The sequence below is a fragment of the Loxodonta africana genome, chromosome 11, assembly GCF_030014295.1.
Source record: "Loxodonta africana isolate mLoxAfr1 chromosome 11, mLoxAfr1.hap2, whole genome shotgun sequence".
In the NCBI taxonomy this organism is placed as follows: Eukaryota; Metazoa; Chordata; class Mammalia; order Proboscidea; family Elephantidae; genus Loxodonta; species Loxodonta africana.
In genome coordinates, this window is record NC_087352.1 from 13129109 (window position 1) to 13145183 (window position 16075).

The following is a 16075-nucleotide window of genomic DNA, read 5'->3' on the forward strand; positions in this document are numbered from 1 at the left end:
GTTACAGGACCCACCTCTTTGATGTCCCTCAAACTCCAGGCAGGGGAAGGTGGGGTGTGGGTAGCAAAAGTTGGAAGAATGGCCAGGGTCAACTGTGACAGATGACAAAGGGCCTGGGGCAATGGGCCAGGGAGGAGGGTGCACCATCCTGGGGCTCTCAGTAGCCTCCCCCTACCCTCCACCTCACCTTGTCAGGATCAGGCATGGGGTGAGCTGGGAGTGACCAGCTCTGATTAAAAACCTTTGTTGGACTCGCTGGAAAAGCTGAGAGAACTTGGTCCCAGTGAGTTAAGTAACCCAAGGTCGTAAAGAGCGGGGAGGGGGAAGTGAACCCAGGCAACCCCGCTCCAAATACCCACCTTTCACACCATGTCGTCACCTCCTGTCACCACTAACCTGGCATTTGCACCTGTCCCTCTCCTGGGAACCAAGGTAGGCTTTGAAGCCACACCCCCGGTTTTCTGGGGCCTCAGCGCTGGCAGCCTGGTGAGTTTGAAATCACAGCCCCGGAGGCATCAACGAGCTGGATTTGGGAATCAACTAGGTCCCGCAGGCCCATCTAAAACCTCCTTGCGTTAAAAATAGTGAACATCCTTGCTTCCATCTCCGGGTTATTTAAGTGCCCATCCCGCAGTAAGCCCTCCTCCAATGCTCCCACTGGGGTCAGGAGGACGGACAAGCTTGCATCTATTTAGAGAGGGACGGAGATTCCGGTCTATTTTCTACCATGCGCCGCCAGAGGGCGCACTGTGATACATTGCCCCAAAGATCCAGACCAGACCGGATCCAGTACTGCGGAGTCCATTCCGACTCATAGCGACCCTACAGGACAGAGTAGAACTGCCCCACAGAGTTTCCAAGGAGGGCCTGGTGGATTCGAAATGGCAGCCTCCTGGTTAGCAGCCTTAGATGGCCGCTATAAATTCTTCTTTCTCTATATGCACCTGGAACTTCTCCCATGAAGAGACTGAGTCTATTTTTCTTTCCCTTGGGTATGGACTGGATTTAAGACTTAGTTAGACTTGGCTTAACCAAGAAGTCAAGACCAATCCAGTCATTCTCCTTCACAAACCTCTGTGTCACTAAAGTGCAAAGCCCAGTTCTCTACAATGGTCTAGACAAGTCTGTCCAAGGTGGTAGCCGCTGACCTCGTAGGGCGATTTAAATTTACGTGTAATTAAATTAAATTAAATTTAAAATCCATTTCCTCAGTCACACTAGCCACATTTCAAGTGCTCAAGAGCAACTAGTGGCCAATGGCTACTGTACTGGATAGAGCAGGTGTACAGCATTTTCATCACCCCAGAAAGTTCTATCGGACTGAGCTGACCTGCATGCTTTGCTCCCATCTGACTTCTCTGCCTCTTTTCTTACCCCTCTTCCCATGTCTCATGTGGCTTTATCTACCCAGGTCTGCTTGCTGTTCAGGCACCACTGCAGGCGTGTTCCTGCCCCAGGGCCTTTGCACTTGCTGTTCCCTCTGCTTGGACAGCCCCCTTCCACCCAGGATATTTGTAAGGCTCAGTCCTTCACTTCATGTGAGACTTTCTTCAAATGTCACCTTCACAGTGAGAACTACCCTGACTACCCTATTAAATAAATGACCCCTCCCCACCTACATTCTCACTTTATTTTTCAGAGGGCCAATTGCCCCCTGACACACTATGTATTTTACTTAAAACCAAACTTGTTGCTGTCAAATTTCACTTTAACCACTGCACCACCAGGGCTACTTAAAGCCAACCCGCTGTCGTCGAGTCGATTCCAATTCATAGCAACCCCACAGGACACAGTAGAACTGCCCCATAGGGTTTCAAAGAGCAGCTGGTGGATTTGAACTGCCAACCTTTTGGTTAGCAGCCGTAGCTCACTGTAGCTTTTAACCACTGCACTGGTTACCATCAAATCAACTCCTATTTATGGCGACACCGTGTGTGACAGAGTAAACCTGTGCTCCACAGGTTTTTACATAATTTTATTAATTTTGTTGTTGTTGAGGCTATACACAGCAAAACATACGCCAAATCGACAGTTTCTCCGTGTACTGTTTAGTGATACCGATTACATTCTTTGAGTTGTACAACCACTCTCACCTTCCTTTTGTTCCTCCTCCATTCACATAAACCCACTGCGTCCTAAGCTTCCTATCTAATCTTTCGAGTTGCTGTTGTCAACTTGATCCCATATAGTTCTTAAAAGAGCTTAACTCCATAGCGTTTTTAATGGCTGATGTTTTGGATATAGATTGCTTGGCCTTTCTTCTGAGGCACCTCTGGGTGGATTCAAACTTCCAACCTTTTGGTTATTAGCCAAACGTGTTAAGAGTTTGCACCACATACCTGCAGGTAATTCTGGCCAGGAGTCTGTCCCAGGACAGGCAGGGCAGTCAGAGAAACCATTAGACAACAATAAGGAAGGACGCGTGTAATGTGTGTGTTCGTGTGTGTTCACTGCGGCTGGCCTGAATCTGTGTGTCTCTGTGGGGGTGAATCGACGTGGGCGTATATGTGTGGGTGTCTGTGTGTCTTCGTCTATGTGGGTGTGTGTTTTTATTTGGATTTGTGGAGAGGAGAGTAGTTTTGGGGGAACAGGATGAAAAAATGCCCATTTCCCAGATAAGGAAACTGAGTAAAGAAGCTGGAGCCCAGGTCTGTTTTTCTCCAAGGCTCCTAGCATTGCCGCCCTCCCCTTGGTCCTCATCCCACAGCCCAACCCCCCCCCCACCCTACCTCAACCTCTTACTCCCCCCATGCAGAGGCTGAACCGCTCACGCGGGAACAGGGGCGCCCCAAGACTCCCTGGAATATGGCCAGGTAGCAGAACACCTTGGAGGAAGAGTGGGGGTTCCCAGGGCAGCGGAAGACCCTCCTCCCCACACCCTTTGACCCCAGAAGGGTTGTCACCGCTCGCGAGCCGCGGAGTCCCCGATCCCCACCAGAGGGCGCTCCAGGACCCTTGGTAAACGAAGCACGGACGACGGCTTTGATCTAGCGCTTTAAGGCTCCAAAGCGCCACGGGACTGGGAAGGCCAGACTGTGGAAAGTGGGGTTTGCTGTGGGGCTGCGGATCTCCAGTGAGGTCCAGGGACCAGCATCATCAGCATCACCTAGGAATCTTCTAGAAATGCAGATTCTCCAGCCCACCCCAGACCTACAGAATCAGAAACTGTGTGGGTGGGGCCTGGGCAATCTTGTGTTTTAAAAAGCTCTCCAGGTAAGTCTCAGAGACAGGACATCAGAGATGAGGTGGGGTCTGCTTACCCCTAGTGTAGCAGTTCTTAACCCAGCTGCATATTGGGGCCTCGCTGGATGCTGCTGGGGGTGGGAAGACTGCCTATGGTTGTGTCCACTCCAAAGTCGGACAAACTGAGATTCAGTTTGGGGAAAGTCTCAGGGCTATTCACAAGGGGTGAGTGTGCTTATGTGGCCGACAGTGTCTAGCAGTGTGTGTGTACGTGTCCTGTGAGTGGATATCCTGTTGCCGTCTAGTAGATCCTGACTCATAGCGACCCTGTAGGAGAGTAAAACTGCCCCATAGGGTTTCCATGGCTGTAATCTTTATGGAAGCAGGCTGCCACATCTTTCTCCAGAGCAGCAGCTGGTGGGTTCTAACCTGACCTTTTGGTTAGCAGGCGAGTACTTAACTCTTGCGCTACCTGGGCTCCTTGTGAGTGGGTATAAATGTTGGAATGTGTAAGTACAGGGGTGTCTGAATGGGCGAGACTGTGATGTGTGGGTATGGAAGTTTGCCATGCGGAGGTAAAAGCTAGCCTGAGTATGTGTGCCTGTGGAAGTGAGCATTACACGTGTGTCCATGTATTTGTGTGTGTGGGGCAACATAACATGCCCATGCTTATGAGTACGTCTGCCAGTGTGTGCCAAATAAGGGTGATGCCTGTATCTGTGTGTGTGTGTGTGCTGTGGCTGCATTTGTGTGCCTGTATCTGGGCTTGCTTGTGTGTCTGTATGTGCATGTAAGCACATGCTTGTGTTGGGTCATGCTTCTATGTTGTGTGCATGTGCGTGTGTGTTGCAGTGAGGAAGTGTGAGCTGGACCCTCGTAGGGCACTGTCCCAGGCTTGTCATGGGCAGCTGACGTTCGTGACATCCACGCAGCTTCATGCTAATCTGTCTTGCCCCCATTGTTTGGGGTCCACACTCCTCTCCCTCCCCAGGCCCCCATGAGTCATCCCGGGAAGGGCAGAGACGCTCAGTCAGCTGGCTTCTAGCAGACTTTATTGAACAAAAAAGGCACAGTATCATTCCTCATCAAGCCCTGCCTCTTCTCCCATCTCTCAGTCTCTCCCGTGGTCTCTGCTGCTCCCATCTCCTCTCACCTTCCAGGTCTGCAGAGACCAGGCCCCCTTGGTTCCACCGTTTTCCAAGGTGGGCACGGAGAAGGACAGCCTCCCCCTTCCTAACCTCCTCAGTGGCTTCAGAGCTATCTCCCCACCTGGCTTGGCTGCACCTGCGTCCTCCCCACCCCATGCCTCCGCTCAGTCCACCTCTCTAGGTGGGGCCCATGCCTCGCCCCTTCTTGCAAAGCCCACTGGCCTCTTTTGCTGCCTGGTTGCCAGCTGTGGGCCACACAGGCCCAGGGTCCACCACCAAGCACAAAGCAGCTCTAGACAGCAACACACCATGTCAGGCAGTGAGCCACATTATCAGTAGCCATTTCCTTTTAGAAAACAGACAGGGAAAAAGAAAAAGGGGGAAAAAACCCAACCAAACAGTTGCCGTTGAATTGACTCCAACTCCTGGCAACCCTATGTGTGCCAGGGCATTCAGTGGCTGATTTTGCGGAAGCAGACTCCCAGGCCTGTCTTCCGAGGCACCTCTGGGTGGGTTTGAATCGCCAACATTTTGGTTAGTAGTCGAGTGTTTAACCCTTTGCGCCACCCAGGGGCTCCTGGAAATAAAGAAAGGGATATAATTCTTTTAGGTATCAAGGGGGAAAAAAAATCCAGGCAAGGCCTGCAGCCACAATCAGGAGGGCAGAGCTGGCCTTCTGCTTCCCTCCTCCACCTTCTTTTCCCCAGTGAGGCTCTTTTGTGGCCATTTGCTCTTTTTCGCTGGTTGAGCAGGGTGGGCATAAGGTCATACAGAGATCCCTCCCAGCCTCACGGGGCCTCACCTCCCCAATTTCTCCCTGATGGTAAGTATCAGTCATAGCACATGACATCATACCCCCATTATCAACGTCAGCATGCCACCCCATGCCCCAATTTTGAGCCTGTTCTTATGGCAATGTCTCTTCCACACGGCCAGTGAATGGCAAGTGTGCAAGCTGCCCTGGGTAAAGCCCATAAGAGCTGGATCAAAATAGATTCCTGGGCCACACTAGCAAATTCATATCTGTGGTGTGAAGGGTTCAGGAATGTGCATTTTGAACACATTCCCCAGGTGATTTGTATGCACACTTATGGCCCCCAACCTCACAGCCAAGGACAGGTTGAAGGGCATAAACCATGGGCCCTACACCCTTCAAACCAGCAGAGCCCAGGGGACCAAAGTAACCATGGTCATTATCATTGAGGATGGGAGTGAGGGGGACAGTGAGGGCACATGACCAAATAGCCCTCGAGCATTCTTCAGTTGTCAAGTCCAAAGCCAAAATCTAAGTTTTTTTTTTTTAATGTTTTCACTTGCAGGTCAGCTTGAGCCCTCTTTTGAAGTTCAAAGAGACAGCAAATGTCAATCACCCAGCAAAAGGGGAGAAGCCATGAATTTCGCCCCGTCTCGCTCCCCTTTTTAAAATGAGCACCTAGGGAATTAAAAGTACCTGGCTGCAACCCCGCTGTATCGATTTTTCTCATTACATTCCTTGAGTTGCTATAAGGAGTGGGTATAAAAAAATGAATACACGAGAGAGAAAATTTTAACAGAAAAAGGAAGAAGGTTGTCAGGTAGAAATATAGAGGCGTTGTCTCGCCCCCTCTCTCTCTGTCCCTTGGATTTTCAGGTGCAGAAGCAGAGAGTGAAACCATCTCAGTCCAGGTCTGGGAGGGGTAAGGACATGCCCAAGTGGCTGATAATGCAGAATGTGGCAAGGGGTGCTCCACAGGGCCCCCGCCCTCGCCCTCACAGCTGGTCTTCTTGATCTCCCTGCTCCGCTTCTGCTCTGCCCTCGGCCCTCAGCACTCTGAGGCTCCTGGCCTCGCCTGCCCTGGGGACTCTCTTGGGGAGGGTTGGCAGCCTGGGTGTGTGCCAGAAGGCTCTCCGTGACTTGCGAAACCATGAAAAACGTCCAGGGGTCTGGAACCTCACTGTCTTGACCTGTTTCCGGGCTCTGGCTCCTGGGGTTGCCCCTGGGGCCCCCTGGATATCTGGGGCCTCCGCCGCCTGGTCAGCTGCAGCCTCTGCAACCTGGTCAGCTGCAACCTCTGCCACCTGGTCAGCTGCTGCCTCTACCCTCTGGTCAGGTGCGACCTCTGCCCTCTGGTCAGCTGCAGCCTCTGCCACCTGGTCAGCTTCAACCTCTGCCCTCTGGTCACCCAGGACCCCTGCCCCCTGGTCACCTGGGACCTCTGCCCCCTGGTCACCTGGGACCTCTGCCCCCTGGCCAACTGGGATCTCTACCCTCTGGTCAGCTATGGCCTCTGCCACCTGGTCAGCTGGGACCTCTGCTCTCCGGTCAACTGGGACCTCTATCCTCTGGTCACCCAGCACCTCTGCCCCCTGAGCTATGGATGCTACCTCCTCCCTCCGGCGTCGCCTCAACGAACCCCAGCTGATCTTGGGCCGCCACCGTCGTGGGAGGGTCCCGGCTTGCCGTCCATCTCCTGTGTTTCCCGCGTTCTCCCCCCGGCTGGCGCAGCCTGGCCCTGACGCCCTGTCACTCTCCACCCTGGACACGGGCTGCTGGGTATCGGCCACGCCCGGCAAAGACCTGGGCGCCCAGCTCTTCACTCTGCGCTTCAGCTTCCCCCAGGACACCTGGCTGGCATACTCGCGCCACCTGTCGGCCTTGGAGAGCTGGGGCGGGTCGTCCTCGGCCACTGGCACGGGCAGCGCCACCCGGCGGCGGGCAGGGGCCGCGCTAGGTTTCTTCTCCCCGCGCCGCAGGAAGGCCTCCACCAGCTCCTCGTCGTCCCCGCTCTCCTGGTCGCTTCCCAGGAACTTGCTGCCCAGGTAACTGACCGGCATTTTTCGAACCCTCCGGGCCCGGCCCGAGCCGTGGCCGCCCTTGTCCCTGGAGGTCTCAAAGTCGCTGAATTCGCTGTCACTGGCGTTGCTGCTGTCATACGTGCCAACGACCAGACGGGGCGGAGGCGTCACCATCTGCTGAATTCTCCTCCGCACTCGGGGCTCCTTGGGCTTTTTGAGGGGCTGGGGCGGGTGCGGGGTGCTCTTCTCGATGATGCGGGCCACATCCTCCAGGGTGCGGCCCTCTTCCTCCAGGAACTGGGTCAGCCGCTCACGAAATTCCGCCTCCTTGGTGGCGGGCTTGGAGATGACCCTCCAGACACCGCCCGCCAGCCGGACCTCCCGGGGGATGAGCAGATAGTCGACATCCTCCCCAATCTGCAGCATCCCCACCGTAGAGTCTTCCTCCCTGCGGAATACCTTGCCGATCTTCTTAAAGGTCCCCACGGGCTTCAAGGCTTCCACGAGGACATCCAAGTCCACATCCTTGCAGACGTCGGGGACGCTCCATAGGATTAGGCAGTCCGGCGACGGCAGGAAGCCCCAGGGGAACCAGCCCCCCACGTGGCTTTTCTCGAGGGTCTTTAAGATCTCCAGGGTGAAATCCGGGATGTGGGGCTAAGGACCCCAACGTCACGCAGTCTGTAGCCTTAGGTGGGGAGTGCCAACAATGCTGCCCGGAAGGTCTCACCTCCCCAGCCAGGGACGAGCCACCCCCTCCCACTTTGTCTGCCACCAGGCCGGCCTTGGCCAAGTCTGCTCCCCCCAAAAAAGGCTGGTGGAAATGAAGTCCCACGACGCTTACGTGAGCTGGCGAGGAATCTGTCCCGAGGCTTCAAGCCCGCGCAAAGCTGGAAAGCTGCTCCAAGTTGGAGTGCACGGTGGTTCGTCTTGCCCCAGGCACCAAAGGGGCGGCTGGAACTTGCGAGACCGCTTCCCAGACAAAGACGGCTCAGCCGGGGCTATTCAATATGGCCGAGGCGCTGGGAGACTGCGGCCCGGCCCCCCCGGAGGGTCTCCCGCCCCCAGGCAGGCTGCCACCCCTCCAAGACTGACCTTGACGCGGCGCGCGCCCAGTGCGGTGGAGCGCACAGGCAGGAAGTTCCTCCTCGCGCTCCCCGGGGTGAGGCCCACCTTCTCCCTTCTCAGTTTACACTCCCCGACTCGGGAAGACTGACAGGGGGGCTGTCCACTCCCTTTAAGGAGGCCTCTCTCCCCTCCCCCACAGGGGTGTGGCCGCGCCCCAGGCCTAGTTGGGGCCACCCGCTTCCAAGTGAAAAGAGCGCGGAGGCCCACGTCAGCACCTTTCCCGAATGGCAGCCAGTTCCCAAACCTGCCATCGTAGATATACCCGTTCTGGCCAAGTCCCCCACCCTCAGCCCCCTAGGTGGGTGTGCTAATGGGACAGCCCTTTTGAAGGTCACTGACGCGATGTATTAACATTTTAAATGCACGCGACTCGTGGTACCAGCAATTCCTACCCCATACCCATTCATGCATGTGGGTAAAAAAACTGGTGGTTGTCGTTTAGCTGCCCTAGAATGGGCCAGATTCGTGGTGACCTCATTCACAAATGAAATGCTCCCTGGTCTGCACCATCCCCGTGATGGACTGCAGATCAGACTGCTGTGGTCCGCAGGGTTTTCGTTGGCTGATTTTCAGAAGAAGATGGACCGGCCTTTCTTCCTAGTCCGTTGTAGTCTGAATGCTTAAACCTGATCAGCATCATAGCGACATGCAAGTCTCCACTGACAGATGGGTGGTGGTGGTATTGCTGGTTATCATTGAGTCGGTTCTGACTCATGGCAAACCCATGTGTGCAGAGTAGAACTGTGCTCCATAGGATTTTCAAGGCTGTGGCCTTTTGGAAGCAGACCTCCAGGCTTGTCTTGCCTCTGGGTGGGTTTGAACCACCAACCTTTAGGTTAACAGTCCAGCACAAACCATTTGTGCCACCCAGGGACCATTTTTCCTATATACTATTGTTGTTAGGTGCCTTTGAGTTGGTTCCGACTCATATAGACTTTATATATAACGGAATGAAACCGTGCCAGGTTCTACTCCATCCTCACAATCATTGCTGTGTTTGAGACCTACATACTATATACAGTGAAACCTATGAGAGCTGAAACTTGACGAGACTGCCTTGTTTTTCTGTTTTTTTTTTTTTTTTTTATCTCTGGTTTTCCTTCTCTGACAGGTTTCCACCTTACCCAGGTGCCATCTTTTACAAGTTTTACTTTACTATATACTAGGCACCATTTTGTGGGAGAAAGATGTGGCAGTCTGCTTGCATAAAGGTTTACAGCCTGGGAAACCCTATGAGGCAGTTCTACTCTGTCCTATAGGGTCACTGTGAGTCGGAATCGACTCGATGGCAGTGGGTTTGGTTTGGTTTTTTAGATACCACTTTAAGTGCTTTCTGTGAATTAATTCATTAGATCCTCACTGTAACAACGAGACAGGTAATACAATTATCATTCCCATTTTACAGCTAAGGAAACTGAGGCCCAAAGAAGTAAAATCACCTTTTTGAGGTTACACAAACAGGAAGTGACTGAGGCTAGATTTGAACCCAAAACAGTCTGACTCTGTGTGTGTAGAACAAATAGTCGAGACATGCACTTGTGCTAGTCACAGGTATAAAACTAAAAAACCAAACCCATTGCCATCAAGTCGATTCTGACTCATAGGGACCCTATAAGACAGTAGAACTGCCCCCATAGGGTTTCGAACGAGGGGCTGGTGAATTTGAACTGCAGACCTTTTAGTTAGCAGCCGTAGCACTTAACCACTGCACCACCAGGGAGCACAGCCTAAAGTGGCTGTTACCGGGGAGAGGGCCTGGGAGCCCCTGAGGAGGGAGAGGCATGTACCCTTCACTCGACACCCTTTAGGATTGCTTGGATTTTTGGCAACCAAGAATATTAACTAAAAGAAATGAGATAAAAGTGAAGGTTCTCAGGCTTCACCACAGACATAGTGGGTCAGGATCCCTGGGGCTTAGGGTCAGAAAAAGGCTACCGGCTCAGCAACAATAGCCCAACAACATCATTAGGAAGATAATAACAGTTAACTTGCATTGGCATTGAGCATTTCCCTGGGTCCAGGCATCATGAATGGGCTGAATGGACCTATTGTGAATCCTTAGAGCTAAACAGCAAGGTGGGTGCCCTCACTAGCATCTTCTGGTTGATGGGGAAACTAACTGGAGGGCCTGATATTTGAACCAGATCTTAGGTACTTGAGTAATAGACCCAGGCAGGCTCTATAGAAAACAGGGGTCAGGAGTCAGGACATAGCTGAATCCCTCCTCCCCAATTAAAGTGCTGGGTGGTTTAACCCAAGAGTCACCGCATGTTAAAAAAAAAAAAAAAGCATGTTAGCTACCCTTTTTTCTTGTTGAATCCCTGCAAGTGCCTCCTCACTGCCTCCCAGCGTTCTCCTTGCTGCCTACAATCCACCCTCAATTCAGCAGTGTTGTTGTTGCTAGTCGCCAACGAGTTGATTTCAACTCATGGCTACGCCATGTGTGCAGGATAGAACTAACTGCTCCATAGGGTTTTCAAGGCTGTGACCTTTCGGAAGATCACCCAGCCTGTCCCCTGAGGGGTGACAGGGTGGTTTCAAACCGCCAACTTTTTTGGCTAGTAGTTGAGTGTTTAACTGTTTGCGCCACTCAGGGACTCTCCAGCAGCTGGTTGTTGTTAGGTGCCATGGAGTCGTTCCGAATCATAGTGACCCTACGTACAACAGAATGAAACACTGCCCAGTCCTGCACCATCCTCACAATTGTTGCTATGTTTGAGCCCATTGTTGTAGCCACTGCATCAATCTGTCCCCTCGAGGGTCTTTGTCTTTTTCACTGACCCTCTACCAAGCATGATGTTCCTCTCCAGGGACTCGTGCCTCCTGATAACATGTCCAAAGTACGTGAGATGAAGTCTTGCCATCCTTGCTTCTAAGAAGCATTCTGGCTGTACTTCTTCCGAGACAGGTTTGTTCATTCTTCTGGCAACCAACCAACCCAACCCATTGCCGCTAAGTCGAATCCGACTCACAGTGACCCTATAGGACAGAGTAGAACTCCCCCGTAGGATTTCCAAGGAGCTCCTGGTGGATTGGAACTGCCAACCTCATGGTTAATTCTTCTGGCCAGACCCAGTGCCATGGAGTCAATTCCGACTCATAGCGATCCTATAGGACAGGGTAGAACTGCCCCATAGAGTTTCCAAGGAGCGCCTGGTGGATTCGAACTGCCGACCTACTACGCCACCAGGGTTTCCTATTCTGGCAGTCCATGGTATATTCAATATTCTTCATCAACACCGTAATTGGAAGGTGTCAATTCTTTGGTCTTCCTTATGCATTGCCCAGCTTTCGCATGCGTATGAAGTGACTGAAAATACCGTGGCTTAGGTCAGGCACCTTGGTGGCATGGTGGTTAAAGTGATCAACTGCTAAGTGAAAGGCCAGCAGTTTCAAACCACCAGAGGTTCCAAGGGAGAAAGATGTGGCAGTCTGCTTCCATAGAGATTTACAGCCTTGGAAAACCTATGGGGTTGTTATGAGTCAGAATCGACTCGATGGCAGTGGGTTTGGTTTTTTGGTGGGTCAGGTGCACCTTAGAGCAATACATGGTTTGATTTCTTGACTGCTGTTTCCATAGGCATTGATTGTGGAGCCGGGTAAAATGAAATCCTTGCCAACTTCAATATTTTCTCCATTTGTCTGCAGCTGGAGGGATCTTTCAAAAAATAACTCGGCACTGTCTCTATCTTTTTAAAATCCTCCATTTCACTCAGAATAGAACCCAAGTCCTCACCATGGCCCACAAAGCCCTACAAATCCCTCACACTCCTTCCTTCTCTGTCCTCCCCTCCTCCCCTCTTCCCCTCTCTCACTCCATTCCAGCCCAACCAGTCTGTTCCTGCTGCAGGGCCTTGGTACTTGCTGTCCCCTGACCTTCTCTTGTCAACCTCTCTCTCCTTATTCAGGCCTCTGCTCAAAGGTCACCTCTCTGAGAGGCCCTTCTGAATCCTTCCCATTTTACAGGAGTGACCCTCCCATCCCAGGAATTCTTAACCTTCTCAGTGCCACGGACCCATTGAAGCACAGACTGTTCCCTACAGTTATGAAAATATTCAAGAAATAACAAATTCATGAAATGGTGCTTGTTATTACCACATCACATAAAGATTTATTTTTTTTTTCTAGGTTTTGAGGAAGTGCTTCGAGGTTTCGCAGCAACTAAAAGAGCCACACGAAGACAGCTGTGATTTCCAGCAGTGACAAAGTTGCAGGCTCTTCTAACCCTACTGGGGCTCGTTGCTTATGTTCATAATGGAAGGGAATGGTCTGTCTCAAAGGTCTGTGAATATAAAGCCGTGATTTTATTTTTCCCATTCAGATTCACAGACCCAAGAGGTCCAGGCACTCCAAGTGAAGACCCCCTCCTACATCCTATTCTCCTACTTTATTTCCTAGCACAACACAGTCAGAAATGATTTTCTTTATTTTTGCTTTACTTTTGTGTCTGACTCTCTCCCACCACACCCTAGAATGCAAACTCATTTGTTCTCTACTGTATGTATCTCCAGTACCTAGAACAGGGCTTGGCCTGTAGCAACCCAGCTACCACTGAGTTGATTCCTGGAGACCCCGTGTGCGTCAGAGTAGAACTGTGCTCCATAGGGTTCCCAATGGCTGATTTTTCAAGAGTACATTGCCAGGCCTTTCTTCTGAGGTGTCTCTGCGTGGATTGGAGCCTCTGACACTTCAGTTAGCAGCCAAGTGCTGAACTCCTTGCACCACCCAGGAGCTCTGGGTATATAGTACCAAAACAAACAAACAAAAAAACCCCAAACCCAGTGCCCTCGAGTTGATTCCGACTCATAGCGGATGTGTATGTAGTAAAAAAAAAAAAAACCCAAAATTCGTTGCCATAGGGTTTCCAAGGAACGGCTGGTGGAGTCAAACTAATGACGTTTTGACTAGCAGCCGAGCTCTTAACCACTGGGCTACCAGGGGTACGTAGTAGGTGCGCAATTAAAAAATTGCTAGATGAGAGAAGGAAGGAAGGAAGGAATGCAGGGAGGAAGGAAAGGAGGGGAAAGAAAGGAAAAGAAGAACGGAGGAAGAGGGTAGGGAGGGAAGGAAGGGAGGAAGGAAAGAAAGAATTTGAGAGAAAGGGGAAAGTGAGGGAGGGAGGGAAGAAACAAAGAAGCTTGAGGTGGGAGGCGGTTAAGGTCTCATCGAAGCCTTTGCACAATCATTGGCTCGTTCGGGTTGTTTTTGCTTTTTTGCCCAGCCGGCTGTACCGGGTCAGGAAGTTTCACTGGATTTTCTCCTCCTCGCTCAGCTCCGCGGGGGCCCGGGCCCCCAGGCCTTTGGCTCCGGTAGCTTCCACGCCTCCGCAGCTGGGCGGTCTCCATGGCAACGTGGGGACGCGCCTTGTTGCCCAGCAGGCTCTGAGTGGGCGGGGCAGAGGCACAGGGTGGAGGGAGAAAGGGGGGTGCGTTCCGCGGAGTGTGGGAGCAGGGCAGCACCTCTTCACGGATCCCCCGCAAACCAGCTTCGCTGAAAGGCTGCCTTGCAGAAATGAGTCCTTTGGGTTTTCTAACGGGTAAGAGATTAAAAGGAGCCCTGGTGACGCAGTGGTTAAGCATTTGGCTGCTAACCAAGAGGTCGGCAGTTAGAATCCACCAAGCGTTCCTTGGAAACCCAATGGGGCACTTCTAGTCTGTCCTGTGGGGTCGCTATGAGTCAGAATGAACTGGAGGGCAATGCGTTAAGAGACTTAAAAAAAAAAATTTTTTTTTTTTTTTTTTTTTTTTAGTGGGGAGCGGGGAGGATTATCATAGAGATGAAAACCCCAAATGTTCAACGTTCTTATAAAAATTGCCAGCCCTCAAGCAGTTCTGGTGTGGGCGTTTTAAATTGCCCTGATTTCTGGTGGCTAGACCCTTTCCAGCCTCTCCAGAAACAGCGATAATTATAGCTCCTGTTTTTGTATTTGTTTAAAAGAAAATTAAAAACCAGGCTTAAAAAATAATATCACCCATAAGTACTGTGCTTCATTAAAAATTCACCTATATGAGATCAATGGCCAACAATTACTATGAAACACAGATGAGAAGGTACGGGGGCAGGGACACTAGATTAATGGAAACAGGACAATCAGAAAGGAAATAATGAGAATGTTCAAGCCTTGTGAAGAATGTAATCAATGTCACTGAACAACTTGTGTAGAAATTGTTGAATGGGAACCTAAACCGCAGGGTAAACCTTCACTGAAAACAAAATAAAATATTAAGAAAAAGAAAAACAAAAAAGATCAGGAAAGAATGGAGAAGAAAGCAAAACATGACCCATAATCCCTTTACCCAGCCACACTTGGTTGCCATTAAAATAATCATCATAAAAGTGACACACATGTTAAGAAAATACAAAAGGTGTAAAATGACCAAAACCAAACCAAACCTGTTGCCGTCAAGTCGATTCCAAATCAGTGACCTTATAGGACAGAGTAGAATTGCCCCATAGGGTTTCCAAGGAGCAGCTAGTGGATTGGGACTGCTGACCTTTCGGTTAGCAGACAGACAGGTGTAAAATGTGAGACAAGCTCCCGCCGCCCCCACAGCCTCCAGTGTCTCTCATGTAATTATAGTTAAATAGCTTCTGTACTTCACCCAAAGGAGGGGGGAAAGTTTGCATTGGTATGGACATACTTTCAGAATTTACCCCACAGGGAATTTTCACATCATCCTAATTATTTCCTTCGCAGCACTTGCCCCATTCTGTTATTTTGTTTATTTATTGTCTCACTCTGTTGGGGTGGAAACCCTGTTGGCATAGTGGTTAAGAGCTACAGCTGCTAACCAAAAGGTAGGTAGTTTGAATCTACCAGGTGCTCTTTGGGAACTCTATGGGGTAGTTCTAGTCTGTCCTATAGTGTTGCAATGAGTCGGAATCGACTTAATAGCAGTGGGTTTGGGTTTTTTGGTTATTGGGGCAGTTCTACTCTGTCCTGTAGGTCACTGTGAGTGGGAATCTACTCAATGGCACACGTTGCCATTATTGTTAAATGAGAATAGTAACCCCATGAGATGAAAGTAGGGGTATTTGTGTTGTTGATTGCTGAATCCTCAGCACCTAGAACAGTGTGGTAGAAGCTTGATAAATATTTTTTAAATGAATGAATGAATAAATGAAGGGATTGTAACTAGAGCTACCACCACCCATCTGTCCATCTGGCATCCTGTGGAGGCTTGCATGTTGTTGTGATGCTGGAAGCTATGCCACCAGTATTTCAAATACCAGCAGCGTCACCCATGGTGAACAGATTTCAGCAGAGCTTCCAGACTGAGACAGACTAGGAAGAAAGGCCTGGAGATCTGTTTCTGAAAATGAGCCAATGAAAACCCATGAATCACAACAGAATACTGTCTGATACAGTGGAAGAAGGTAAGCCCCCTAGACTGGAAGGCAACAATGGATTCAAGCATACCTGTGACCATGAGGATGGCATAAACTGGGCAATGTTTAGTTCTGTTGTACGTGGGGTTGCCATGAGTTAGAGCCAACTTGATGGCAACTAACAAGTTGGAGTTGTTATCACCTGAGGGGCCTAGAGAGGGCAGTGATATAGATGGAGTCCTTAGAGTTGGAGCTATGGAAGAGGGGCCACTTGATAGGAGCTATAATTAGAGAAAGACAAGGCAACAGCCAAAAAATAGAGGAAGCCGGGAAGGGAGGGAGCAGGGAAGAAATGTCCTGACCTCTCTCTCCTCCCCACCCACTGATTTCATGTTGCTTCCTCCCACTGGCTGACCCCAACAGGAAGTCAGAGGGCAAAGGAGCTTGGGTAATGCAGTTAGCATTATCCAAGGGCAGAGACCTCCCAGGGCACAGACCAGGTGAAGGGCAGA

The 16075-nt window shown here is 50.9% G+C and overlaps 1 protein-coding gene across 1 annotated transcript; it reads right to left on the bottom strand.

Annotated features, from left to right (window-relative positions):
- Positions 1-3639: 3639 nt before the first annotated feature.
- CCDC8 (coiled-coil domain containing 8) lies at positions 3640-8498 on the bottom strand. The gene has a single exon (XM_003406472.4). The coding sequence runs from the start codon at positions 7530-7532 to the stop codon at positions 6081-6083; it is 1452 nt and encodes a 483-aa protein (XP_003406520.2). The 5' UTR covers positions 7533-8498; the 3' UTR covers positions 3640-6080.
- Positions 8499-16075: the final 7577 nt, after the last annotated feature.

Coding starts and splice junctions, on each gene's coding strand:
- CCDC8 (XM_003406472.4), bottom strand. CDS start 7,532: ATGCTGCAGATTGGGGAGGATGTCGACTATCTGCTCATCCCCCGGGAG.